This window comes from Corvus hawaiiensis, chromosome 5, assembly GCF_020740725.1.
Source record: "Corvus hawaiiensis isolate bCorHaw1 chromosome 5, bCorHaw1.pri.cur, whole genome shotgun sequence".
Taxonomy (NCBI): Eukaryota; Metazoa; Chordata; class Aves; order Passeriformes; family Corvidae; genus Corvus; species Corvus hawaiiensis.
In genome coordinates this window covers 23,479,143-23,506,340 of record NC_063217.1, presented here as the reverse complement: position 1 = coordinate 23,506,340, position 27,198 = coordinate 23,479,143, and the positions used below count along the sequence as shown (strand labels likewise).

Sequence of the window (27,198 nt, the reverse complement as noted above, 5' to 3'; positions counted from 1 at the left end):
GAAAAAGTAAGTTTAAGAAACAATTGTTTCTGATAAACCATAATGATATATCTGGATGGCATTTAGCACAGTTTCCTGAAAATGCGAATGGAATGGGAGGGGGGGCAGAATACTCTGGGATGATCACTAGCATGGAGTGAAGCAGGTTCTTCAGTTGCTGGTATTGAGATAAAGAAGATAAGGCTGTAGCATGGTGCGCCCTGCAAACAGGGTTCACTTACAATCACATTGTAAATCAATTACAATTACATGGTAATTCCACTTACAGAATTGGGAAGCTTGACTGTATTGATTTAAACTCATTAACCCATTTGACATCCCTATCAATTTCCATTTTCAGTCTTGTTGCTTAGATGTTCAATATGGTATATCCTTAAGAGACAGGGAAAGGAAGGGAGAAGTTGCAACTGTGTGTACAGAATCATTACGAAATCTACTTGGAAAAATCTGCTTTGAGAATTTAACCTTCAGAATTCAAGTAAGTCTTATTAAATTGAAGAGTGAAGAGGATACTGCAGACTCACATTTCCTGCCCTGAGCTATATCATACTTCTGAGGTAAAGCTGAATTAAGAGATGCTAGATAGTACTCAGCAAATACAACTGAAGAAACTGGTGAAACAGCATCCTTAGTTGAGTATTTTCTTAGGTTTAGAAAAATCAGCACCTTGGGGAAACAGGAAATGTTCACATGAGAGAACAAAAATGAACAATAAACAGCAACAGCAATAAAAATGGCCAGTGACTGTTGACAGTGCTTCCGAGGACATTTGGTCTCATTAGCCTTTTGAGCTAAAATAAGCAGTTTTAGTGCAAGGGGTTAAAAAAGGCTTTCACAGTTCATGATTTTTAGGGAGCTACTTAGTTTCAGGTTCTCAGGGAAACAAAGTGTTAATGTCCTTTTCTCAATGCTCTCTCTCTGTATTTTAATTCTAAGAAAGCAGGCATGGAAAAGTATAATCTGATACTGCTGCAAGCCACCAAGACAAATGATGGGTTGATGGGTTGGGGTCTTTGTTTATTTGTTCTTGGGTTTTTGTTTTATGAGGAGTGGGGATGGTGGTGGGGTTGTACGTGGTGGGTTTTTTTCCTATCGGATCTCCATCCTCCTGCTACCTTCTTGCCCCATTTAGTTAACTGAGTCTTTAATGTCAGGCACAAAAGAATAGTAATATGCTTTTGTGTTACCATCAACAAAGGACAGAACCAAATGCTTCAGGAAGGACAGAGTGAGCTCACGTGTTCTTGGCAACTCATCCCTCACACAATTTAAGGAGTGCTGCTGTCTGCTGCATAACAACAAATTGCTTTGGAACAACTGGCTCTAAAGAAAGAGCCAGTGTCTGAAAGAATTTTATTGATTAAAACAATAAATTATGTAAGTACTAGCTCTACATTCAGTAGTGGAGCAATTAAAGAGCTCCCTCTCCCGTAAAAATCTACCACCTTTGGTCTATATTAAATTATTTTAATTATTTACACTATAGAGATTCATATTAATGACATAGGAGAACAAACCCTACCCCAAACTATTTGCAGGTGCCAGCTCACCTTTTTTGTGCAAAATGCCCACTTTGTTCTCCACTTGAATTATGCCTTAGATATTTAAAAAAGTTGGGTGAAGAAGCCGAGGGATTAAGACGAGCTAGAGTAGGAGAATGAGCGAGTTGACCAGAAGAACTTTTAGATTCGCCGACAGATTCGTTCAAACCATATAGTGGGGATTCCAACCAGAGCGATGGAGTTGAGGTAGCACAGAGAACAAAACAGTAAGAAAGGAAAGGAGGGAAAAAAAAATGAAATCCCTTCTCTTTGAAAGGGAGCTGGCATATGTAAACGAGACATTTCCTATGTTTTTCACAGTTAATGCCGTAACTGTAAGAATGTGCACATTTTTTTAACCCAATCAGCAGAGTCCCAAATACACATTTACAGGCTTCAGCAAGACATTTCAGACTAAATTAAAACTTACCAAAAAATGGCACTAACACCCCAATTTCTTTTTCCTTATATGTGTTTCCCCTTGATTTCTATGATAAAGTCAGGCATATGATCAAGAGTTCCAATGAATGACAAGTGAAATGCTACAGGATGAACTGAATTTAGTTCTACTTTGAAAACAATTTTTGAATTGAGGTAAACTATTCAAAAATACCCATAAAACAGGAATTGTTAAAAATCTATAATTCCCGTGATTTTTGGGAATTTAAGTATACTTGTCTCATAAGTTTTCAATTTCCTCTGTTTCTGTACATTTGCTATGAAATGGAAGCAATAGGGGTTTCTTTTGGGTTTGAGTTATGTCAGGGAACAGGCACATTCAGGCCTTACTAAAAATTACATAACTAAACCCAAACAGATACAACCAAGGAAATAAAAAATATACTTAATTTCTAGCTGCATACCTATAGTAAGATAACAACTGACTGAACAAGAAGCTACAAGCTCCAGGTCAGCTCTTGTGATGATAACAGACCATCAACAAGTCCTAAATTGCACTACAAAAACATTCTAACACTTTAGAATTAAAAAGGTTCTAAAAAGGGACAAAAAGGCAATCCAGGTTATGTTTCCTTTCAAATATTACAATTCTCTTTCTATTCACTGTCACCATCCATTTCAGGCATGTTCGTTTACTGCCCTGCCTCCTGCAGGAAAAAGTGACCTGGAACACATAGAGATTTCCTAATAATTTGTGTAAACGAGCAGTTTAGGCAGTAAAACAGAAGCCTATGGACAGAAGTGTTTCAACAGTAATTGGAAAAAGCCAGATAGAAGGATGGGAGAAAACTGCCATAAAGTTAAGAGGGGACTAGAGATGCAGAGGCCGGCCTTTGAAGCAGGACAGCTTGAAGAATATTCATATTAAGGCAAGTAGTAGTTTGTTTTTGTGAGTAAAATCTAGATAGGCTCATTGAAAAGCTAGACAGGAGCCCCACATCTACCAATAACTAGGCACTTTATGTCACTTTTGTGGGCTATTTCAAAGTTACATATGAATTCACCAACTAGTAAGGTTTTCAGATCACAGAAGCTATTGGATTTTTCTCTGTAAATAGAAAACAAGAAGTAGCATTTACTTATACTGCTCACAGATCAAAATAACAAAAATGATTGCTTGGACAAATACAACCGAATCAAGTAGTTTTGTGCCGTGTACTGTGGAACTACACATTTCACGTCTTCTCTCCCCTCTGAAGCACACAGAGCTAAAGGTGTTTTTAAAGAGAATACCTACAAACCTCCAAGGAGTGACACACTGCTGCGACACATCTCTTATCTGTTAAGAGGACATACCTGGTATGTAATTATCATCCCCAAATATGCCCTCAACAAACAAAATCATAGCCTGCTTTTAATAAGGCTTACTTTCTTTTGTGAGGAGTCTCTGTGCTCACTGAGTGATACCTCATAAGTTTCCTCTGAGAAACAGACGGTGATGTTTCGGCAGGTCCCAGAGATTCCTGGCTCTCTGTCGGTAAATGACTGAGTGTGTTTGCTCGCCTCCGAAAGCTCTGCTGAGGCAACGTAACAGACTGCTCAAGAGAGGAATCCTCTGAGTCACTGCAGAGATCACTCACTGATCCACTGGTCTTGACAGCATTTTCTGCAGGAAGCGTAGGAAGTCTGTCTTTCTCCTTTTCACACAGTGGTGATTCCTAGCAGTGCAAGAAATAAGGTTTTATCAATATGTGGGCTTAGAATCCATCTTTGAGATTGTAGTACCATGTCATTGTTCACATCCCACAGAGACCCGTTCAAACATGCACATTTTTATCAAGCTAGCTCAAAGAAAGATGTTTGATACTCTATGTCTTTGTTACTCATCACTTAGGCCAACAAAGCAGAGCCTTTATTTTGCAGAGAAAATTGTGAGTAATTTTGAGAGTAATTGTATTTGATAGTATGTTGAAAACAACACAGAAGAAATAGGGTCAGAACAAAAGGGTGAGTTTGGCTAACAGTGAAAAGGGTGGCATTGCTGAGTACTGTATCTTTAGCACCCCATCTAGCCACATCATATTACTCTTGTCTACCTTCAGATTCACACAAAGAACCTATGACTAGATGCCTGTTTCAATCCCAAGCCATGCATTTTTTTATTCCTCACCTTGTGTGTTTCCTGAAGAATCAGTCATTCTTTCAAAAACATAAGCAGAAAGAGCAGACCCTTGTTTACATGAAGTCAGGAGTCTGCAGGTGAGCAGGCATTACAGCAGAATCAATAGCTGTATATCCAAGCCTGCAGAGTGTTATGCTGCCTCCAGGGAAGAAGACTGGCTTCCTCTATGCTGTCCATTTGTAGTGTTTTATACAGACTAAAAGCTTTCTAACCAGACAAACAGGAAAGTTACTGTACTTCTTGTTTTAGTTTTATGTTTCTTATGAATACAGTCATGGTATGAACTTTCAGGGCTAAAACCAGTCGGATTAGGATTGGCAGCAGGGTCATTAGAGCATTTGTTTTGCGGCACACTGTTGTAAAATTCAGATGATGTTATATAATATTTTATTTCGCATATACTCGCATATTCATACAAAATGTATGTTATATACAGTACAAGGTATTTCTAATTCAATAGCACTTCTCTGGTTTACAACACAGGGAACAGAATGAAAAGCTTGAAAGTAACTTGAAACATTTCACATCTGACCATATTTCATACTTGATTAGTTGTTTCAGGGAATATTTTTTGAAGTGCCTAAATATGTACAATTATCCCAGGCTTTACTTACTTTATTTGTGCTGCTTAAGGTACTGGACACAGAGCTGTCCAAATCCACAGAACCAGAACTGTCCAGTGGACTTCTGGCTTTACTGCCCTGTAGAGATAAAGCACACCAGCAGTTAAGATGATGATATATGGGGCACACCAAAGAGATTTGGGTAGCACAGTTGGGATTTGTGATTTTCACAGACAGCATCAAATTTAATTTCGTGAAATGATTAAAAATACCCTTTTCCTCAAAGGGAAACAGGAGCTTCATTCACATAGTCTCTGACAACTTGAAGGATCCTGTAGAATTAAGGAATTCTCATGGGCAATGATGTGCTTTCCATGATAGGTACATAATTACATATTTCACATGTACTGTAACTGTTAAAGTACCTTCTGTATTAGGTACTTACAAAGATACAGAGAAATGAAAAGGATGTCTATTACAAAGGACTAACCCCGTATAAATTTAATACGCAGCAAACCATAATTTCTTGTATTATTATTTTAGTGCCTACAAATCAGAAAGCATAAATATTTCTGTATCATCTGTCAACAATATTTTTGTATCATTTGTTTGAGCAATGCTGCTGTGTAAACAAGAAAAATATCACAAAACCTAATGATGAATTCTTATGTGCTAACACAATTATGGAACTTGTATCTTCCTAACCTTAAATGGTATCATTTCTTAATGTTCTGAAGTTAAAGCTCATGTTCTCTTTGAAGTTTTATTCCAGGTAAAATATAAAATGTTGTCATTATTCACAACAGTGACTATCTTTCTTTGAAGTTCAGCCAAAACTTCTGGCTTCAGATCTGATCGAAATTAAGAATTTCCATCAAAACAGCAATGACAGTGAAAATGCAACCAATATACAGCTGGGCTTATGTGATGGCATCTTATACCAGTCAGGACAAACTGGAACAAATCAGTACAGTCCTACATTTAATGTAACAACACTGACATCGTGTTTCATATCCCGAGCACAGCCGCAGCAGGATTTTATAGGGGTGAATTCTAGAAATGCTGTCTGGGAAGTAACGAGGGGAGATATGAAACTAAAAATTATCTCTATATGTAAAATTGTAACAGGAAAACCATGTTTTTGCTATTATTTGTCTTAAGAAAATGGGTTAGATATGATGTCTGAAACAAGCTTTGAAAACCTAGTTTTGTCACTACAAGTTGCTTCTCCATGAACTGATAAATTGTCCTAGGTATTGCTTCAATGTAACTTTTTGCTGACTACAAATGACAATGTCCAATTTCTGTTCCTAAATATTTTTATTTGGCATTCTGTCACAACCCTTTTGTTTTAAGGGAGAAGGTCTGATTTTTTAATCCTTTGTCAAGCAGAAGTCTTTCCAAGCCTTCTACTGCTTTCCTCAGACTTTTCTCATGAGGTGCAAAATGAAGTATATTTGAATGAGAAGACACTCCATAGGTTTAAACTGTGATTAAACTTGACATCTGATTTAATTACGAACTGCTGCTGTTTACTTTAAACAGCTAATTTCAGCAATCTGTTCATGATAAACATTTTCACAGAATCACAGAATTAACTAGGTTGGAAAAGAACCACTATCCCATAGAAGCTCAAGTTTTTTCCACTAATCAGTATTTCCAGACACTGTCTACAGAGAATTTTACCAGATGTAATATTGCATAAATGCCTTCATGTTCTTAGTGCCATTTTTTACATTCTTCACCTTCAAATAATCTACAGCATTTAAAAGTTCAAATATCTCACTATTCATCAGTTCTATGCTACTAATAAACACATCTCATTAGAAATGCTTAGTCAGTTCCTCCATACTTTCCTCCTACGTAAAGAGGAGTGAACAATTTTAATTACTGTTTTAGTTTTCTAAATCCAAAAGAGAAATCAAACAATTGTTGCTTTTCGTAAGTCCTCATGTTCAATTTCATATTAATTTTTTGAAATGCCTACACATACACACTTTTTTCATCTAGGAATCAGTTCACTTCATCCAGGACTTGGTATTCTCTCTACCAAAGCCCTGCTTTTTTTGTCTTCTAAAATGTACACTCAAATGTTTTTGTCACTGTGACTTTAATAACCTTTGGGCTACAGCCTGGAATGATAACAATTAAGACTTTTCTATCACTCAAATAAACAAAGCAATGACATTACGTTCAAAGACAACAAACATGAAGATACTTACACGTGATAAAATACTCTCAAAAGATTCCGTAAGAGATCTTTTTGCTTTGTTCTTTAACATATCTAATCTGAATCTCGGAGCACTGCTGGACACTTCATTTACAGCATTCTCAGCCAGAGGTTGTGAAGCCTGCAAGTTTTTAAAAACAGAAATGCAAAATACTCAACAGCATGGAGAAATCTCAGTGAACAGTCTGAAGACTTCTGTAACCTGAATCAGTACTTTTCCTGGTGTCCTCTGCTATTCATACCTTTTTCTCTAGTGATACCGGTACTGAAGTTTAACAAACTATCCTAAAATAAGAACAGGAAATCTCTTAAAAGAAATGTGTTGAGTGAACTAGCATTCTTCAGAAGAATTGCCATTTTGATAGGGATTTATGGCTCTGTTGACAAATTTTCTTTAATGCCAACGTAGAATTGTACAAATTCTAAATGTTTAAGTGTAGCAGATTAGAGATTTCTGATGGATTTCCTTCTCTTCAACTAAGAAATTAATCAAAATCTCATCATTAACAGGAACTCCCAACTTTCTCCATTGTAGTAAAATGGGTCATTCTAAGGGCCAGGAAAATGTGTAACAATCTAACTCTTCTATATATTTCACCAGTAGAAACATTTCCACCTTAAAGCTAACAGTTAATTGAGAATTTTGCTTCTTAAATAAATATTTCAGTCCATTTTTAGTGCTGGTGAAGATTAATGTAGCAAACAGGAAAATTATATTATGATGCAAATATTACCATCCAAGCCCAACACCTGCAGTAGAAACCAGAGCCCAGTTTTCAGTGCTATTTTGGGGGTTTCATCTTGAAGCTGACAGGCGCCGTAGCCCTCTCTACTTGTCCCTAAATTCAGAGATCTGAATGATTGATCTGTGCAATTATTAGCAATTATTAGCACATGGGCAGCTGAATGGCATATTATAACCACCACCAAATTGTCCTGTCTAGGTATAATTTTAAAGCATCCTATTTCCAGTATGCCAAAGTTACAGGCTCATGTATTTGCTTTTTGCTTTCTGTCATGGTTATGCCAGGACAAGGTTAATTTTTGCAGTAGCTGGGAGGGGGCATGGCCAGGACCTGAAGGGTATTTTATACCATCTGTCATTGCTGGAGGTAGGGGGAAAAGGTCCCTCTTCCAGGGAGAATGGGCCCCTTCCAGTTGGAAAAATGTTTCAGGAGGGAGCCTTCCAGTACTGTCTGTTATTGGCAGGGTGGATTCTGTGTGAATAATTTCTTTGCTTGTACCCTCTGTGACTAGTATTGTTGCTGTTACTGGTCATTTTCTTACCTCATTGCTATTTCCAGTAAATTGTTCTTATCTCAACATGTGATCTTTGCCTTTTGTGCCTCCAATTGCCCTCTCCATCCCACCTAAGCAGGTGTCTGGATTGGAGAGTCTTGATGGGGACACTGCATGGGGAGTACTATTCCTAAACCCCGACACCCTCCCTCATTCTCCAAGTGTAAATCAGATACTGCTTGCTATTACATTCTTATGAAAAGACACTTATTTTGAAGTGTTTTTGTTAAACAAGATCCATGTACTAGTATCACATTTCATCTTTTTTTCTCCCCTGATTTAAATATATTAAAAAAAAAGGGTTTGAAAAGCATGAAAGTGAATATGCGGAACAGAAGGGAACAGGGACATCAGGGTGCCACTGCTTAATGACTGCTGAGACAAATAACAGAGTATGTGTTCAAAGGTATCTGCTATTACACAGGTCTGGAGATAAATTATCAGAGTAAATATAAAATGTTATGCTGAGACAAATGATAGACTGAGGGGAAGTCAGCTCTCTTCTTAGAACACTGGCATCTTTGCAAGTGTCAGATTAACCAATTTGGTTTCAGGAACTGAGCAAACAGATTGCAGCAGGCCTTATAAATTTTCAAATCACTGAAGACATACTAAGATCTTATCTTGCTTTGTATATCCCTATTTCCAAGCTATTTGTGACTGACAACTATTTGATCATCAGCTAGCATTACACCAAATAAAAATATTTCAGGTATAATTATAGACGACCTCAGGCAATGTTTCTTCTTCTTATGCCAGAACAGAAATGCTTTTTTCTTAAAAGCATATTTTTGGTGGGATGCCCAAGACAATAAATCAGAGAATGAAATATGCAATTTTCTTTCTGTTCACTCAGGGAAGTCAATAATTAGCTACTAAGCCATAAAAGGAGAAGATATTAACAAAGTGAAAATACAGTAAATGAAGATTTGCTGCTACTTTCCTTATTTCTTCATGGGTCTAATTACCCTCCATATATTCACTTGCTAGTTTATATCACAAACAGCTGACAGCAGTCATCACAACGGAATTACCAACCAAGAGTAGAGGCACAGTAAAGACTTTTAAAAGGGTCTAAATAATTGGAACTGAAAGTTTCCAGAGAATGGATGGAACCCTTTTTTAAATACTAACCTCCTTGACTTGTCTCAAGGTAGCTACTCACAAACGAAGGCATCCAAAATCACTAATCCCTTTGGAAAAACCTTAACTGTGCTGTATAAATAGCCAGTTAAACAGCACTGATGGAATATGATGGAGAATAAAAGGTAGCTCATCTCTTTGGACATGAATGAGAGTCTCTGCTGCTGTTTCTGCAGCAATCTTCCTCATCTTAAGGCCACTTCAAATGGTCGTTTGCATGTAAGAAGTAACTTTCAGTCTTGAGTAAACGGAACAGGCTTTATCAATGATCAAATCCAATGTGTTGTCATTACACTGACTCAACACTGACAGTGGGATGACGAATGCCACAGATCAGCTGAGAGCAATCACAAATTCATTATACATTCTCTCACATGTATTGAATTTTCATTGCAGTGAGAACAAATAAACAAATTAGTAGTCTGCCTTGTTTGCACCTCTGTCTCCTAGGCCTGAAATCAGACTGTACCAGGGACCTCAAAATCTGAGATATCTGTTTTGGTGCATGACAATAGTCTATGAATCATAAAAAAACACAGTATTTACTATTACTTACACACTGAAGTTTCAAATTGCCAGTGATGGAAATTTGCCTTTGGAAAGATAAAAAAATCAAAAGGAAAATTTTTTCCTGGCTTCCCCTTACATGAACTAAAACTGAATGATTACTTACCTGTTTTGCTTCTCCAACATGAACATGGTCCTTCTGTTTTTCTTCATACATGTTTCTCAAAACAGAGATAACCAGCTCATTCTCCTTTTGTTCATTTCTTGGTCTTAATTTCTGTCATTGAAAACACCACAAGCACAATAACTAGACATTTGTGTAACAGTTAGCAAATATTTACTCCTTTCATTTGTCACTGTAATAAATCATCAATGTAGGAACAAGTTTAGTTTGTTAATGCTACTACTCCAGTCCACCAGAGGACACCACTGTCCCAGGCAAAGCACCAATACAGACAGAGAAACACTCGACCTCACTTCATACATGACAGAATTAACAAGAAAGACGAAGGACAACAGTACAGCTGTCAAACTGCCACAAGCAAATAAAAGCTTTAAAAATATTTTTGCCAATTTTCTTTTGATATAAAGAAAACTGAACCACTGTAGTTCTGAGTTTGTAGCACACACGGAGTACTGTCCTAGAGATAGGATTCACAACACTTCTAGAAATCCTTCATACTGGACATCTAGTTTTTAGGAAATGACATAGGTCTTTTATAAATTAGTGCAAAAGGTGAACATATGTGTCTGTGCTGCATTTTATTTAAATGTGAATTATTATGAGAGAAGATTTCAAAACAATTTATTACAGAATTTAATCCCAGAAACCTAACTTTTGAAAAACATACACTGTTTTAAGCCTATTGATACAATGCAGAGGATACAGTATGAATTAGTTAATGTCAAGGTAGCACATTAGATTACTAAAAGTACCACAGGCAGACAGTTACCTAAAAATGCAAATCATGGTAACAATACATGGATCTGCAAGAATGCAACATTCCAGGCTGTCCAACTGAGAAAGTTTGCTGAGAAAGATGGGCAGGAGATCTGTACTTTACCCTTGGTTTTAGCTAGTTAATCGTTTGCAGACCCTCACCAGAAGCAATTAACAGTTTCCTGTGACTACTAGAAGCTTTAGATTGTGTGCAGAACACTAAAAGGCACCAGTGCTGCTAGCTGCTGTATGCTAAGAAAGCACTTAGCTCATGGAATTGGTCCCACACAGTAACTTCCAAATTTGGTATTGTGTGATAAACTGCCACATGGAAACACACAAAGAGACTGAAATGACTCAAGAGAGGAAGGAAACATTACTTTTTAAAAAGTCTGAAATTTCTTAGTCTTCAACAATGTGTCAATCCCAGTGACATTTCCTACAATGCACATCATCTGTTTAAAATCCAGCTATGCTTTCCTCTGTTCTAAAATAGATTTAATCAAGAAGATAGAAAGTTTAACTTCTTTAGTTAGTTTGACAAGAATTAAAATCTAGGATAAATTTTAGGCAAGAAATTTTCTGATCTGGGAATGTTACAGTAATTTGTTTTAGTCAAAGTAACAGTCTGAATGCCCTCATAGTACAAGTTACTGCCTTCACCCACAAAAAATGTGTTCAGTTTTACTCAGTCAGAAGGCAACATCTTCATGGAAAGCAAGGAGTATCAGGGGAAGAAAAATGAATAAAAGTCATTTTCATCAAAAGATAAGTTTTTAACAGCTCTAGAAAAACAATGCTATTGAAATTAAAGCACAAGCTGGTTAACAGTCTATTAAACAAAAATAATGAATGATTCACAAAAAATGAAAATAACTTCTGTGCTTCGCAGAGATGTTAGCAAAAACCACCAATTGCTTTAAAATCTTGTAGGAAACAAAGCTTACCTGAACCTCTTCAAAAACAGAGGCCTGCTCCTGGTTATTTAGTGTGGTTAGATGCTTTTGTAGTTCTAGTTTAGTCTTAGAAGGGTGCAACCCTACCAAGAGGAACAAAAAAGAACAAATTACAGGGTCAAATTTTTCAGAATTAATCAATCACATATATATGCCCACAATTTAAGCCAAAGCTTGTCAATTATTTGAGCTGACCCATTCCATGATTTCATAACAGGGCATTAGAGAGTACTCTACGTTAATTTAAAGCTACTACTAAACTCATGTCTTTAAAACATAGGACATGAACTCTGCAATGAGGAGATTTACTGAGCACAGACCAGGATTATACTCTTAGCTGAAGATTCCATTATCACACAAGATAAAATAAACCCACAATCTACTGCATTTTAGCAGACTGCTTCATTGATGCTTTATGCAGTGCAGCTTGGATTTTGTTTACGGTATAAATATAATTCCCTTTCACTTTCTCCAGTTTCTATGCTGTGGTCCCTTCCGCAAATGAGTAAATTTATTGCATGTTAATGAAGTTCTTGCTTTGCCTCTTGGTGAAAACGTTTTTTAACAGTCTAAAGCAGACTACCCTTTCATTCAGGTTATTTTTTCTGTTCTCATCCTGGATTAAATTCCTTTCCTCTATTTTCTGCAGAAAACCAGCAAACCATCAACAGTATTGTGCACTTCAGTTTCTGATCATGAAATATCTCCCTCAAAAGCAGACGACACAATTAATCACATGGCATGATTGAAGGCATTAAGGATCATTTGCCTTTAAGAAACTTCCCAAAAATCACAGCTAGCTGAATACCAAAATAGAGTGAAAGTAGTTTTGGAAGTTCTCCAGTTTCATCAAATTAATACTAGACAGGTTTTATTCCAACAAGCCACTGTCATGTGATCTGACAAGCTGCTGTTGCCCTTTATTCACCCCAAACATCACTTAAATGAACAAAATCTAACTGCAAAATTTGCTGAATGTAAAGAGGTTTTTTATGTCTTGAACTTCTGTTCTGGGTGACAACTACAATTCTAATTTTTGCATTTTCATGAAGGAGCATAGATCAACACCCCAAACTGGCATACTGTTTAGTTCCTGCTTAGTGATAGCATAATGCCAGTTTCTGAGTGGATTCAATAGGTCACAGTTATTGCAGCATCTATCCTTCAGAGGTTCCTCATCTACGATGTTCTGCATTCTACATGGCTAATAGAGCCAAACAAGCTGCAACCCACTAATGTTTATTCTTGCAAATAGTTTCCAAAAGTTCAACTAAAACACAACAAAGGAGCTTCACTCTCGTTAGGAAATTCTTATTACTTTACGGAAAACCTGACACTACAGTCCTCTAAATAAAGGTACTGGCTTTCAACTTTCCACCCCAAGTCCCAAGCTCTTTTTAAGCATTAATTTCCTTAGGACTTTACATACAAGACTGTCCTCCAATGAAACTGTTGGAAAAAATATTCAACCAGAAAGTTCTTTAAATCTCACCTTCTATCTTTTCACAGAGTTTATGCAAACTTTGCATAGGACACCCTTCACAGAGCTGGGGCTGTGCCTTGGAAGTTTGTTGCACAGCAGCCACAGTGAAAGCCTGTTTCAATGTCATCATGATTTCATCAACCTGAAGAGAATGGCATGCAAAAGAACAGAATTTCACTCTTCCACTGAGCTTCTGTTTTCCTTAACACAAACATAACAGTCTTTTAGAATGATACTGCCCCTTGCCTGGCAATGTGCTTATGATTAAAAGGACAAGCTGGTCTCATGTCATTTCTGTGCACAAACACACAAGCAAGATAAAACTCATCATGAACTCATGTCTCTTCCAGGCCACCCAATTTTATTACTGTGGTCTAATAAAAGATCCTACCCTCTATCAAACCCTTTTTTGTCTATGATATAAAAGCTTACTGCAGTTGCAATGCACTGGTCTTACCTAGTGCACGGGACCGTAGTCCTGATTTTCAGAGCAGGTGCCCTATGAGAAAACACTCCCCCAAAAAGAGGCATAAGGTCTAACGTAGTTTGTGAAATGAAAGGAAGATGTATTTGATTTTAAAGAGGATTTTAACTTATAACCTCAAAACAAATGAAAAGGTCTTTTGCAGACTGCTATGTTAACTACATTTTTGAAATGCTTGTATTTCCGAGTGGAATAGGATTTGAAGACATTCAGCAAAATACAGAGCATGGAGCAATAGAAGACTTTTAGTGCCTAATATTCTATTTGGCTATTCTTTTCTTTCACTTACCAGTGCTTCATCTGTACACTGAAACACATAGCAAACAAAGTGGAAGCCTCCATTTTCTGAAGACTCTCTGCAGATGAACCCAAAGTGATCCACATGTCTAATTCCCTAACAAAGAAAAAACAGCAATGAAGCAGTCATATCTACTTTCAGTGTTTTGTACCTGTATTTCTTTCAGGAAGAAAAGAACAAAACAGCATTACATATAGGTTTATCTCTGTTACAGCTACATTAAAGACATCTGGCCATTAAAATTCCGTCCTGTTATAGAACCTATTACCTCTGATCATGGAATATTATGAATCTTCTGAATTTCAATTAAGTCAGACATTATTTGGTTTTTTGTTTTGTTTTTAATGGATGAAGTATAAAAGATCCATATAACAGACCCAGAGACTAATAAATTCTATTCAAAATGTATTTTACTCTGACATTTTCAGAATATGTGCCTGTATGTTTAGTGATGAAAGCTACTGTCAACAAAACCAAAGTAATTTATGCAAAACAAAACCCACAAAACAATCCAAAAAAAGTCAGAGGCAGAAGGACACAGAAGCAAACTCTGTGGCACAAGGAACATGGATTAATAGTGAATGAGGAGTCTCTGAAACATGCTTGGCCTTAGTGCATCACATATACCACCTCTACATGGCAGAAGACTGTACTGGTTTAAACGCATGCAACTTATATACTTGAAAATAACGTATTTTTAAAGTATTTTTCAGATTACTCTTACACACAATTCTTCTCCTTTCATTCTCACTTCTTGAAAAATATGGCTCAGAGATCCCAAGATTTGAGTAATGGTGAATCATGCTCACTGCAATCTCAAACAAGAGTGTATTCCTGACCAGTGTGCTCCTTCTAGCTAATATTATTCATCCACTGCATAGAGAAATGAGTCTTTATCTCAGAAATCACAATGCAAAGCACGAAAGAAGAATGATGGTTTTATAAAATTACTGATTAATTAGCAACTTTTCAATAGCAATCACTGAAACTGCTGTTGAGAGCATGAGCATTCACAAGTAGAGAATATTTAAACAATAAAAGAAGAGAAAAAGAATACACTACAATCTTACCTGAGAACAAAAAGATATTTCTTTAAAGCTTTTCTCAATTGCGACTTTTTTTGTGTCAGGACTGATTAGGTAAACTTCAGACTGGCCAATCTAAAAAGAGCAAAATAAATTGCAAGGTCTAACAAGTAACATTACACTTCCTTTTGTCCCACTATAAAAATGTTTCCTGAATATAGACCTCAAATTTCTTTTCTACCTGTATATTTATACCAATTGGCATATTACTACCAGAAAGAATACTGAAGCAACACTGATTTGGCATTGAGAGCTCTGCACATTATGGTACTGAGGTTTAAAGAGACAAGAGACTGAAAATAATGTTTAAATAGATGAGAGCAATGTTGTATCACAAATAACCTATTTTGCACTGAGAGAAATAAACTCACACTCCCTTTTCTTATTTTCTGCAGTCTTGGAATGTACCACACTCACAGAAGCTACTTAATGAGATTGTTCTAAAATTTAAATCCAAGTGTGTGCCTCTTCCCGTACTCCACCTAATCATTTTTTAGAGTTTTATTTATTTATTTAAGGCACATGTAACATTTAATTTAAAGCCTGTAACTCAAAAACGACACAAATGAATTTACTGGAGTATATTTTCTAATGTAATTTAATCTGTAGGCCATTTGTACAGTCAAAAGATGATGCTAAGTATTGATGGGCAAACGGCATTTTTAAGGTGAAACTCTTGTTTTCATTTTTTCAGCTTCTGGCAACATCTTTGTAAGATAGTAACAGAAAAATTTAAATTCCTCATATTTTCTAGCATATCAGAGACTGCTAAAAACAAGTATCATATCAGATTTTAGGAAGGCAGGTGGAATTTGTATCCACTCATGAGCATGACTGAGAGAAACCTGCTTCAATCACTACCAACTCCCAAAAGATGCATATAAAAACATGAGCAGCACCCATATAAGTGTACTTTCTTAAGAAAGGGGTAAGGGACAAATCTTGTGTGTGAACAGATCAAGTCAGATGTGCCACCTCTCTATGCCTAAAAATGGTCCTGTGCATTCACCTTCCACCTCTTCTTTCACTTCAACCAGTCACAATGGTTTTCCCCAGGTGCCTGCTGGCTTCCTTGTATTGTCCCTGGGGCTGTCTTTGCATGTGTTCATGGGGCTATACTCAGCTGTCTCCTGATTGCTGCTGCCTTCCCCTCCCTGCAGCAAGAGGCTCCTTTTTATAGCTCAGTCCCACATAATTCTTTCACACTTGGTCCCTGGGCAGTAGCAATCATTCGAAGTCAACTGAACAAGGGGAAAAAATCCCAACCAATGAACCTCTTCCCCCTCCACCCCAACATACAGCTAGAAGAAAAACCTAAAAATATCTCCTCCTCCCTGCCAGATCCTAAGAAACTGGCTAGGAAAGCAGTTTTTCAGGAAAATGCATGAAAATCAGGACTGTTTGAATCAGGTGAGGAGAGCTGGTAGATAACTAATCTGAATATTTTTCACACCTCATCAACCAATCTTTGCTTCAGTCCTAGGGGAAATCCAAGTAGCTAAGAACATACCAACCATTTTTTTTCCCCTCTGGATATTAAGTTACTTGTAAGCGTTTCATATGTAGCCAGACACAAACTGATGAGACCCGAGCACGCTGCCCGCATTCCCTTACTCAGAACCTGCTGAACACCGGGGACAGGAAACCAACAAACTCAGCTCTGCCATGAGCTGCTGCTTGTGGACACCGAAGGCACAAACTAGAGTTACTTCACTTCCTTATATTCAGCTGAATTTAGGTTGGCTGAATAGGAAAAGAATACAGCTGTACATACTAAACTAAACAATATTTTTCCCAGGCAAAAAGCAACCCAAAACACAAAGCCAGATCCGCAAAGCCGCACAATTTGGAAATGTGCCTGCCACCAGGAGGTGACTGATGTTATATTCAGGCTGAAGCTGCAGGTGTCTTTGAGAACTGATACATCTATTTAATACAAATTAAAAATGCACTCACTGGAGTAAGAGGATCTGGACGTACCTAGCCCAACTATAATTTCTCCATTTCTAAAATATGTGCCATGAATTAATAATGGAGTCATGATTTATTTAAAATTAGGCATTATTATTACAAAGGGTACCTATATTTTCTATGTGAAATGCATGCTCAGGGGAAGAAGGTGGCTTTCTTTTTACTAGGGAAGAAACATCTCTCCATCTTTTTCCACTCTCTGTCTGATGTCAGTCTGCCACAACCAAACAGAAGCTTTAATTCAGGTATAGCTAACTACAACATTTACTGCATGCAATTTTTTACAGACATAACACAGTGGCAATCCTTCTTAAGGATTCTCTTTCCCTGCTTCAAAAAGCCTGCTGTAATTGCACACACTGCACTCCATTACTGGCCTTAAGAATGCCCAACTCCAAGAGCAGCTGACATATCCAAGATGACCTTAGGAGAGTCAGCCTTTGCAGTATCAGCTCCAGGTTTGCATTATGCTCAGAAGATACAAGCTATGTAAAAGCTGTTACATAGCTTATCTATTGTGAGGATTGCAAGAGGAACAAATACCACATTCCTTACTTGCTTCTCAGTTCTTGGAAAGTAGTTTTGCTGCTCACCTATTAAGGCAAAGGCATTGCCAGCCACACCAAAGCAGGGCAGGAGTGGAGGCACGTGTGGAGTAGCATAAGAAGCTATTACGCTACTACTCCATCATTACACAGACATGTTGGCAGCAGCAGCACCTTCATCAATTACACTGTTAATCATGGGGCAAAGTCTACTAGCTCTCTGTCATGGTTTGGTCCTTCTGCTCTAGTTACAGGTAATTCATTCACCTGGAAATTTTTGTCTGCTGTTACTAGTTAGTGTAAGTATACATACCATTCTGCAATTGCACAACTACTTACTGACTTGCAGTAACTTTCTAAAAGCTTTCTTTAGAAGCCCAGTGTTTCAGGAAGTACTGTTTTAAACTATTTAATATAAACTTATTTTGAATATGGAAACCAATTTGCACTAACAAGTAATGCTCTCCAGAGAAATAGGCGAGTTTCAGTTAAGCTTTGGTAATTGCAATTAAGTTATCAAAGAAGTAACTGCCATCTGTCAGAACATCTGCTTTGGTGTTTTCCACTCCAAACTCCAAGATGTGAAAACGCCACCAGAAGCTGCAAATCTTGCTTTACCGTAAACAACATAGTCCGGTTTTCTGCAATGTCAGTTGGCTGCACAACATTGTGTCCATAGATGAGTTGACTTTTTAGGTTCAGTGAAATTGCATCTTCTTCAAAAGACCTGACAAAGCTGTTACTCCTAAGGCTTCCCTCTTGGAAATCCTTCTTAAAAGCAAAGGAACGAAGTCCAGGCTGAGAAAAAGATTTCCTAATTGGCCTTTTTTCCTCCTCTTCACTGACCAAGGGCTGGAATACAGACCGAAATTTGCTGCTGAAAGAGAAGCCTCCAAAGTTATTGGAAGTTTCATGTTGCTGGGATGATGAGTTGAAATCTGAATTTTTTGTACAACTTGCACGATTAAATTTCTCAATGCATTCATCTATGAGTGCTGGAGGTGCATTTTTATGTGCTACTGTTACCCGTCCACAGAACAGCACCTCAAACTTTTTGGCAAAAGGGTCTTCAACATCTGAGAGATTACTCTGAAACTCTTCTTGACGGGCAATTTTTCCAGCTTGTCGAATAGAGCTTATAATCTCAGGCACCTATAGGTGGGGAAAAAAATACACATTAGCATCCGGTGCTTTATGACAAACAAATTGCAAAATTAAGAGGCTCCCTTGTTGTGATTTTCCTGGAATGGACACTTTGATTCAGTTTCAAAAATAAAAGACCAGTTGAAGTGATCTTGTATTTATTCAAGAGACACATTATAGCAGTTAAATACTAAGAGGAATTTCTGATTTATCTCCTTGCCAGGAGTTCACCATCACCAACACTTTGTCAAAAGAGCTTTGTCCCTTGATACGCTCATCATCTTCAGTAAAACATTTGCCCCTGAAGCAACCAGTATAACATGACAAATTCCATCTCAAAATGAAAGACAGAAGTACTTCAGAAAGCATATGAGAAGCCATGGACTAATTAACTGGTAAAGTTATTTTTTAATCTCTGTTATTTTTCACTTCCTTCTCTTACTCAAACACTCACGTCATGTAGGTTAACGAGTCTCTTTCAAATTTGCTTTCCCCTTCATAATAGCATATTACATTGTTATGGCAGTTTGGTGGGTTTTTAAAAAAAATGTAAATAGCTGTATTTTTTAATAACTATATTAATTATTTTAAATGTTCATTTTTATTCTAAACGAGTGTCCTAAGTGACACTCTTAAGTAATACTACCTCACATACAGTATGACTTGCAGGGCATCTCCATGAGACAGCAATCTGCTACAGGTCACAGATGTTGTAATTAGAACCCAAACTGCCATGTGACACAATTGTGGTGACAGTAAACGGTCTCAGTTGCTGATATGGTTAGAAGGTAGTGATATGCATATGCTGTCTGCTAAGCTGCTGCGAGGCCAAGGCCTGGTTACATCACACTGCTTTGCTTGAGCCAGGAGATTAAGGTTCTTCTGCAGTCTGTGCTGCTCCTGCTGTAACGAAATATGTGAGGCCACCATCTATATCTATGATTACAACTGCTAATTCTGCCAGCTGTTTTATTTACCCAGGTTACTTTGAGAAAAATCCATTCAAAGTTTGCTAATTCCCTGACAAAACAGATTTCCCCTGTCAAGCATCAACTGGAACTTTCTTTACTTACAAGTATTTGATTGCATATAGTACAGGATGAAGTCCAGGAGCAGCAGACTAAAACAGCAGCCCAGATGAACCATCTCCCTGATGAGAAAAGGCATCCCTAAACCTAGACAATATTTTGGAGACCTGGACTCTGGTTTTTCTCAGACATTTTTATGGTTATCTATTGCTTAATCATAATGCAGTAATGTCATAAACCAACTGACAAAACAACAAAGGACTTCAAGGGAAAAAAAATTGACCACTGAAAACTGAATTAATATTCTGGGTGCTCATAAAGACCTCAGTAGGATTCCTTTTATAGACAAGGAAACAAAGATAAAGATATGGATAGGTAGGTAGATAAGTAGATAGATAGATAGATAGATAGATAGGCACACACATATAACTAGCGGATTTAAAGCAGTAAGGTACATATTACAAAACAAACAAGGAACTCGGGAAGCATTACTTCACCCTTCAGTGCAAGGCATGAGTCATCAGCTAATCATTCAGCAAAGACAATAGGGAAGAATGGGCAAGACAAGCAGGGTCAGGAATTCATAAGTCCATTCTCCGATATGTCACAAACCAGTTGGGAAGCCTTGGGCTCAGGCAGCTTTGTGCCTAACTTCTTAATCGTATACAAGAAGAACATTAAGGATCTAACAAATCTTTAGTACCTCAAACAATATGCATTTGCTCTACAGTGAGCTTAAGGTCTACCTCAGTTTTATTTACCCAATAATCCTTCAAAGAAACAATTGTTAGTGGCATAACATATCAGAATGACAGTAAAACATAAAACTTCATTCTACCCATGTTTGAAGCTGCAACTGCTTTAGCAATTTTTAATAAACATGTTTTACTCTTGTGAGAGTGTCTGCACTCACCAGCCACAGGCAATTTTACTACTGAGTTGCCCAGGATACATGCAGAGACCAGCAATCCCAACTCCGCTTTTGCTGAGGCTGCAGAGGCAACAGCAAAGGACTGAGACATTTTCTGAACTCTGCTTACTTTGGTAAAGCTAGGAACATCAGCTTTCACCCAGGCAAAGAGGGCCACTATCTCAACACAGTTAAGCTCCCCCAGCAACACACATGTCAATGCCTATAAGCACAGTTTCCAGTAGTGCAGGTGCTGCAAGGGTTGCATCTGAGCTAAAGCCCTGACAAGGCATTAGGGATCCAGCACATACATGCAGTTACTGAATTTAACTTCTTCAATGTTTTCTGTTATCAAACACCTTGGACATTGACAAAATAGCTATTCAACAGTGGCTATACTTTATATACAGGCAGTGGTTAGGGAAAGACACTACATCACACAGAAGGACTCTGCAGTAGTTAATAAACTTGTGTCTGAGGAGACCCAGCAGGCCTGTTGATGAAAAATCAAGAGGAGTATTTATTTATTTATTTTCACACATGCTAGGGTTTGAATCATGTCATTGATAAGTAACAGCTGGCTTCCGTGCTACACTTACTGAAAAACACTGACTCTTCTGTTCTCACTTACAGACCTAAAAAAATTTGCAGCCTGCTAATAAAATTTTATTACTTCTGATTAGGCAAATGATGCAGCACCAGAAGCAGCAAATCACCACCTCACGTTCCTGTGATGCTTACGTATGTTAAACATTTATCTATTTTCATTAGTAAAGACAAGATCCATGATGAATGAAAAAAAAACCCAAAATACTTATTTCCCTGGAACTGCTCTTTGCCTGATCAAGATGTGTGCTCTTTTTATCTACCTGTACCACTCCAGACTTTTTATGCAAGTATTGAAAATGAACAATCCACTTGCCCTCTGTATCCTCTGACACTGGCTCTCCAAGTAAACAGACCTGGATGCTGAGTATATAAAAATGAAGTAAACAGTAGTTATAAATAAATATATTATAATTATTTCAGGTTATTAGAATGAAGATGAAGCCAGAAGTTTATTAACCACAGCTGGAACATTTCCAGATTAAGCAGCATGCCACTGGGTGATCAGTAACCACATCTCTTGCAAACTTCCCAAAATTAATTAAGATGTAAACAGAATCAGGTTTTATAGCTCTTCAATTTGTATCAAAAAGCAGCAAGGATGAAGTTGCTCCTGAATTAAGTTAATGTTGCTTGGAGTCTTTTAAAGCTTGTGGGCTCTTTCTGAACATAAGAAAGAAATCTTTTTTTTATTACAAAGGTGGCCACAAGCTGGCATGGATTGCCCAGAGAGGTTGCAGAGTCTCCATCCTTGTAGATATGAAACTCTGACTGGACATGGGCTGAGCAGCCTGCTCTAGGTGATCCTGCTTTGAGCAGCAGGCTGAACAAGACGACCTCCTGAGGTGCCACCCTATGTCACCTTGGTGATACAGGTACCAACTGCTTTTATACATACCTATTGGTAATTGTGCCTACTGATCTGAACTTGCTAAGACAGTGGGGGAAGACTGTTGCACACAGGTATGATTTCTTCCTGCCATGCAAATTCTCTTTTCTAGCATACTTCTATTCTTAAGTGTTTTCTGACTTGTTTCTTAATATAAATATGTAATTAGTGGATAAAGATTGTTTCTGTAATCAGAAAAACCACTACTGCTGACCTAAAATTATTTCCCTAAACCCACAAAACTAAGTATAGAACATCAGTGTAAGCAACAATGAAACTTTACCAAACACAGAGCATTACCTTCTTATTACTTGAAGCCAAACAAGCCTGCTGAACAGAAGACACAACTGAAATGTACTAGGGAAAAGGTTTGTGTTTGGAGTGTCTGAATTAGATACAGAGAAAAGATCATGTATCTATAACCATTAAAAATAACACTGGACTTTTGGGTTTTTTTGAAGCATACCACATTATTTCTGCTATCATGAGAATGTTTACTTTGCAGAGACAAAGCAGGGAACTGAAATGCTGAGTATTCTTGTGGCCTGACTCATGGGTATTCAAGCAAAATACAAACCAACACCTAGGACTTCCTAGTGCATGTTACTCATTTACAAGACAAATAACTACAGCTTCTATGCCATGCACCAAATCATGACAAAAGGCAGTAATTTTTAAGCATGCATGGGTTTGCTGCATCTGAAGGGCAAAGAACAGCTCTTTCCCCTCACATAATTTGCAGCTGCATTTTTACCCCTTGAAACTAGCAGTCACCCTGTAAGTTTACATACAAGCATGTAAGAGGTCAAGGTCTTTATCCTGTCAGTAGTATTAAGAAAGAGTTAGGAACTATTTTAATGAAAAGAGCCTAGTAACAGCTGAATGCAACAGCTGACTTTTGGTAAGTAAGACCAGACTAAAAAAATATTCCTCTTCTCTTTTATACATAGTAGATAAGAAAGCAAAATGTGCCACATAAAAAGGACTGCTAACACATCAGCTGGGAGGACTAGGTGAAAAAAGTGGAATAATTTATTATTCTAGATGTTATGTAGTGTTTATACCTGCAGTATAAATCTACCAGTTTACACCTACCCGTCTCTGCATTAAGGCTTCAGGTCAGTGAAGGGCTCAAGCACTGGCTTAACGATTTCAAGGACATAGGTAGTTTTGTTTAACCCAAGACAGACCTGTGCTAACAGGAATTGGTCCTATGCAACAGAGTCCAGAAATTTCTGGAGACTGAAAAACATTAGGGTCAGATTCTTAGGCTGAACCTCAGAAGGCCTCACACCACCCCAGCTAGAACAAAGCCTCAAAAATCTTTCACAAATCTCTTGAAACAAGTAGATGTTTTGATTGAATTTTGCTAGCTTACTCAAGTGTGAGAGGACATTTGAATTATTTTAAAGTGCTTTTACTTGCTTTTTTTTTTCTGATCAATAGAGCAAGCTCAATAAAATGTGTCAAGAAGTCTAATACTGTTTGCTGTTAGTATCTTTCCATCTTTATTTTAGTAGAGAGTACTGCTACAGAAAAGACAGGGTACCCAGCTTTTTAATCATGGGAGAAGCTATACAGTTGTATCAGGACACATAGCAATATTTTTGTCACCCAGAAGGTATTACAATCATGGAATATTTTGTAAGAGTAGTAGAATGAAGACATTAAAATAATTTTTTAAACATACACAACACTTATAAAGATAATACAGCACAGTATTTACTTGCATTTTTTAAAAAGACTGAATAAAAGTTTTTAGTTCAGTAGTTTGATATGTAATAAAAAGCAGTTGGTCTGTTTCTTGCATGCTGGTAGCAAAATAGCTGTGCAGAAATCAATGCAGATCAGCATTTCCTGTCCTTACCACTCCTTAACCCACAGTAGCGGTCAACTGACTTCTTGAACACTTTTTTCCACCCATAGGATTTAAAGTTTGGCATTTTTAAACCTAAAGCATTTTAATTAATATCTTTCACAGGTACTCTTTTTTCTTTTAAATTGTGGTACTGCACAATTTCTCCTTTCAAAATCACAGAATAATTTAATTTGGAAGTAACCTCTGACAGTGCAGTCTCCCACATAAAGCAAGGCAAAAACTTCAAACTTTGATGAGATGCTGGGGGTCACATCCAGCTAAGTTCCAAGTAGGAATACTAAGACAGAATTTCCTTACTTTCTGGCATTAGCAGAAATTCAAGGTAGGCAAGAGTTATACACTTTTGCAGTTGATTTCTATTTCAGTGAAAGGCCTTTTGTATTCAGGTCTTATATCAAGTGTCTTCACAGGGCTTTTTTTCTTCTGTTGTCTTGCTTAGAGACTAGTCTGCAGTCTCTTACACCTCCCTGACTTTTTCCAGTCATTAACTTCAATTCTTGTTTTAAAACCTTTTACCCATTGACCCTTAATAAACGGTTCTATGGAATACTTTAATTACCACCTTTCTTCATTTGCTATTTGTTGATTTTTATTCCTCCCACAAAGCCACTTTCAAAACCAGATTTAATTCAGAGAACAATAAAGTTACAGCTCTTTCAGTCCTGTCAGTTTTTCTGTGCATAGTGAATGCACCAGGGGTAGAACCAAAGGGACATTCTTACCAACAGCTCCCTAAGTACAGTCTGGCAGGTGCACAGAGAGACAATTCACTTTTACTCCATGACTTCACTCCTCAACGTGTATGATCCAAAATTTTCCTGCTGTATCCTCACTGCTCATGAAACACCTATAAACTGTGCCACTCTCAGCAGCTTCACCAGCCACACATGCTGGTCTAGCACTTCTCTCTATAGCACATAAGATGCACTGGGTGTCTCACTTAACCAGAGAACTCATGAATGTCTTTTGAAAAGGAGAACAAGTTGGAGCACAACCAGAGGGCTGGGAGAGGTAGCCAGGGTAGCAGCCAGCAGGACTAACCACACTGCAGGTGTGCTGCTTAGGAAGGGCTGTGAAACCTGCAAAAGCAAGACAGAGGTGCTGTTTCAGCCTTAATAAGGGAGAATTCAACAGCTGAATATCACCATGGGCCCATGAAAGGAAGAACAATCATACACATGCCTACTCGTGGGCATGGTTTGCTCAGTAAGGTTCGAATTGGCATTACACAGAGAAAGCGGTAAGTGAGGGTGAGGAGACTAAGACTCAAATTTTGAAGGCATGCATGTAAGAAGCTGATGAATCTGCACTAAAATTCAAAGGCTATTGTGTGGGAGGCAGAAGAGAGTCATCAGTTTAAATCTAGTTCTGTTTGACTTGGATGAGTGGACGAATGCCACTAGCATCATCTGAGATGACTCTGACACAGCACCAAGAGTGGAGCTCCATGTAGCCAACACATACTCTTACAGTTTATACATTATCATAGAAAGCTGTAAAGGGGACTAGACTTCCCACACACATCAAGTGCTACCTCCAGAAGACTGTTGAAGTACTGCAGACTGATGTCATAAGTACTGTATGCCACTTTCACAGTATCACATTCCTTTTAATATTACAGACAAATCTCAGCTCAAGAACATTCCCCACGAATCCTCAGCCAGACAGAAAAGAGTACACTTGCAAAATCATGCGAGTTTGAGAGCACTTAATGTAATTTAAAGAGGCACAAAAAGGTTTTCTTTCCTTTCGGGAAAAAAAAAAACCCAAACCAATATTTGCAGAATCTGTTCATAGAGTACCGTAATCAAGCTCAGAAATAGAATTTAATTGTACTCAGTGTTCTAGTGAATTTGGGCTGTTCTGTTTTGTGGTGGTGCTTCCTCCCCAAGAGAGATGCATCATGTTGCTGACACACTTTAAGGATTTTTCTTACACATGTGTTCAAGACATACCTTATTTGAAACCTGAAATACAACAAAAGCTGGCTACTCTCCATAAATAAACTGCCATGTCCTAGATTGCTTCTTACTTTTGGACCCTTCCCCATGAAAATACATGACCCAAAAGCAAACTGCAGTGGGGAAAGTCTCCATGTGCTTTTAGACTATCTCCAAATACAACAGCACCTGACTGGCTCTGAAGGGGGCATTCCTACAAAATCTGCTTCTGGAAGAATAGAAGTATACTCTACCATATACCTGGTGGGCTTAGTACATGGTGTTCACTAATTCATATTTGCCCAGCCCTTTCTGTCCTTAAAATTAAAACCACTTCTTTTCATTCTGTACTGCTTTATCAGCTCTTCCATTCAGTACCATAAACTTGTAAGGAACAATGTCAAAAGATATTTCAAATAAGGCATTAACATCTTCACAGGGTTATCTTCTCCATACTTTGTTTCAAAGGTTTCTTTTCACACAACTTCACATAAGAAAACAGCATTTTAAGACATAAAAGTAGTTGCTGGCCATACCTACAGGGTTCCTGGCTCACATTTTACAAGGTGAGTACTGAACAACGAGGCAACACCTGTTGTAAGCAATAACTAGAAATATCTGTGCTCATTCATTATCAACAGAGATTAAATCCTTTTTTTTTGGGAGAGGTGCAAGATGGAATTGCAAGCAGCTTCCTTCACAGGGTTGAGACAGGCCTGGGACTTTACTGGAGGCTATGGGGTGGGAAACAGAAGGAAGCCTATTCTTAGATAGCTATAAATGGAAAAAGAGAGCAACGGCATTTTAAAGCTTTCAGGACAAGAGTTCTTTTCTGTTTTGATTTTTTTTGAGGCGAGGGAGAGAATTTGTCTTTTATAACTGAAAGGCAATAACACGATTAAACAGGAAATGAGGTACTAAATTTTTTTTTGAAAAATTATTAATCAGATTAAATTTCATTTGTACAATAGGATACAGGCTCTCTCCCGGTCTCCTTTGCTCTTGGGCTTCTGGCAGTTATCAAAATGGTACAACTGGCAAAATAGGGGTTAACAAAACAGACAGAAGTGAATACAATTTCTTTGCAATTAAAAAAAAAGCCTGAAATTCTTCTGTCCTTTTTATCAATATGCAACTCCAAACAAGAAGGGAGGAAAACTCCATTGCTGATGTGTCT

The 27,198-nt window shown here is 37.6% G+C and overlaps 1 protein-coding gene across 11 annotated transcripts in view; it reads right to left on the bottom strand.

Annotated features, from left to right (window-relative positions):
• Positions 1-27,198, bottom strand: part of TBC1D1 (TBC1 domain family member 1) — a 102,174-nt gene that overhangs the window by 34,533 nt on the left and 40,443 nt on the right. For 6 of the 11 annotated variants that reach the window (XM_048303788.1, XM_048303789.1, XM_048303786.1 and 3 more), the window contains 10 exons: positions 18,245-18,778; positions 15,096-15,185; positions 14,017-14,121; positions 13,253-13,385; positions 11,752-11,843; positions 10,031-10,141; positions 6,908-7,036; positions 4,737-4,823; positions 3,369-3,658; positions 1,551-1,679 (listed from right to left, as the gene is read on the bottom strand). In XM_048303788.1, coding sequence (XP_048159745.1) covers positions 1,551-1,679; positions 3,369-3,658; positions 4,737-4,823; positions 6,908-7,036; positions 10,031-10,141; positions 11,752-11,843; positions 13,253-13,385; positions 14,017-14,121; positions 15,096-15,185; positions 18,245-18,778 — 1,700 coding nt within the window. Of the gene's footprint in view, positions 1-1,550; positions 1,710-3,368; positions 3,659-4,736; positions 4,824-6,907; positions 7,037-10,030; positions 10,142-11,751; positions 11,844-13,252; positions 13,386-14,016; positions 14,122-15,095; positions 15,186-18,244; positions 18,779-27,198 lie in introns of all 11 variants that reach the window. The other 5 variants (XM_048303792.1, XM_048303793.1, XM_048303796.1 and 2 more) reach the window with 4 other exon arrangements.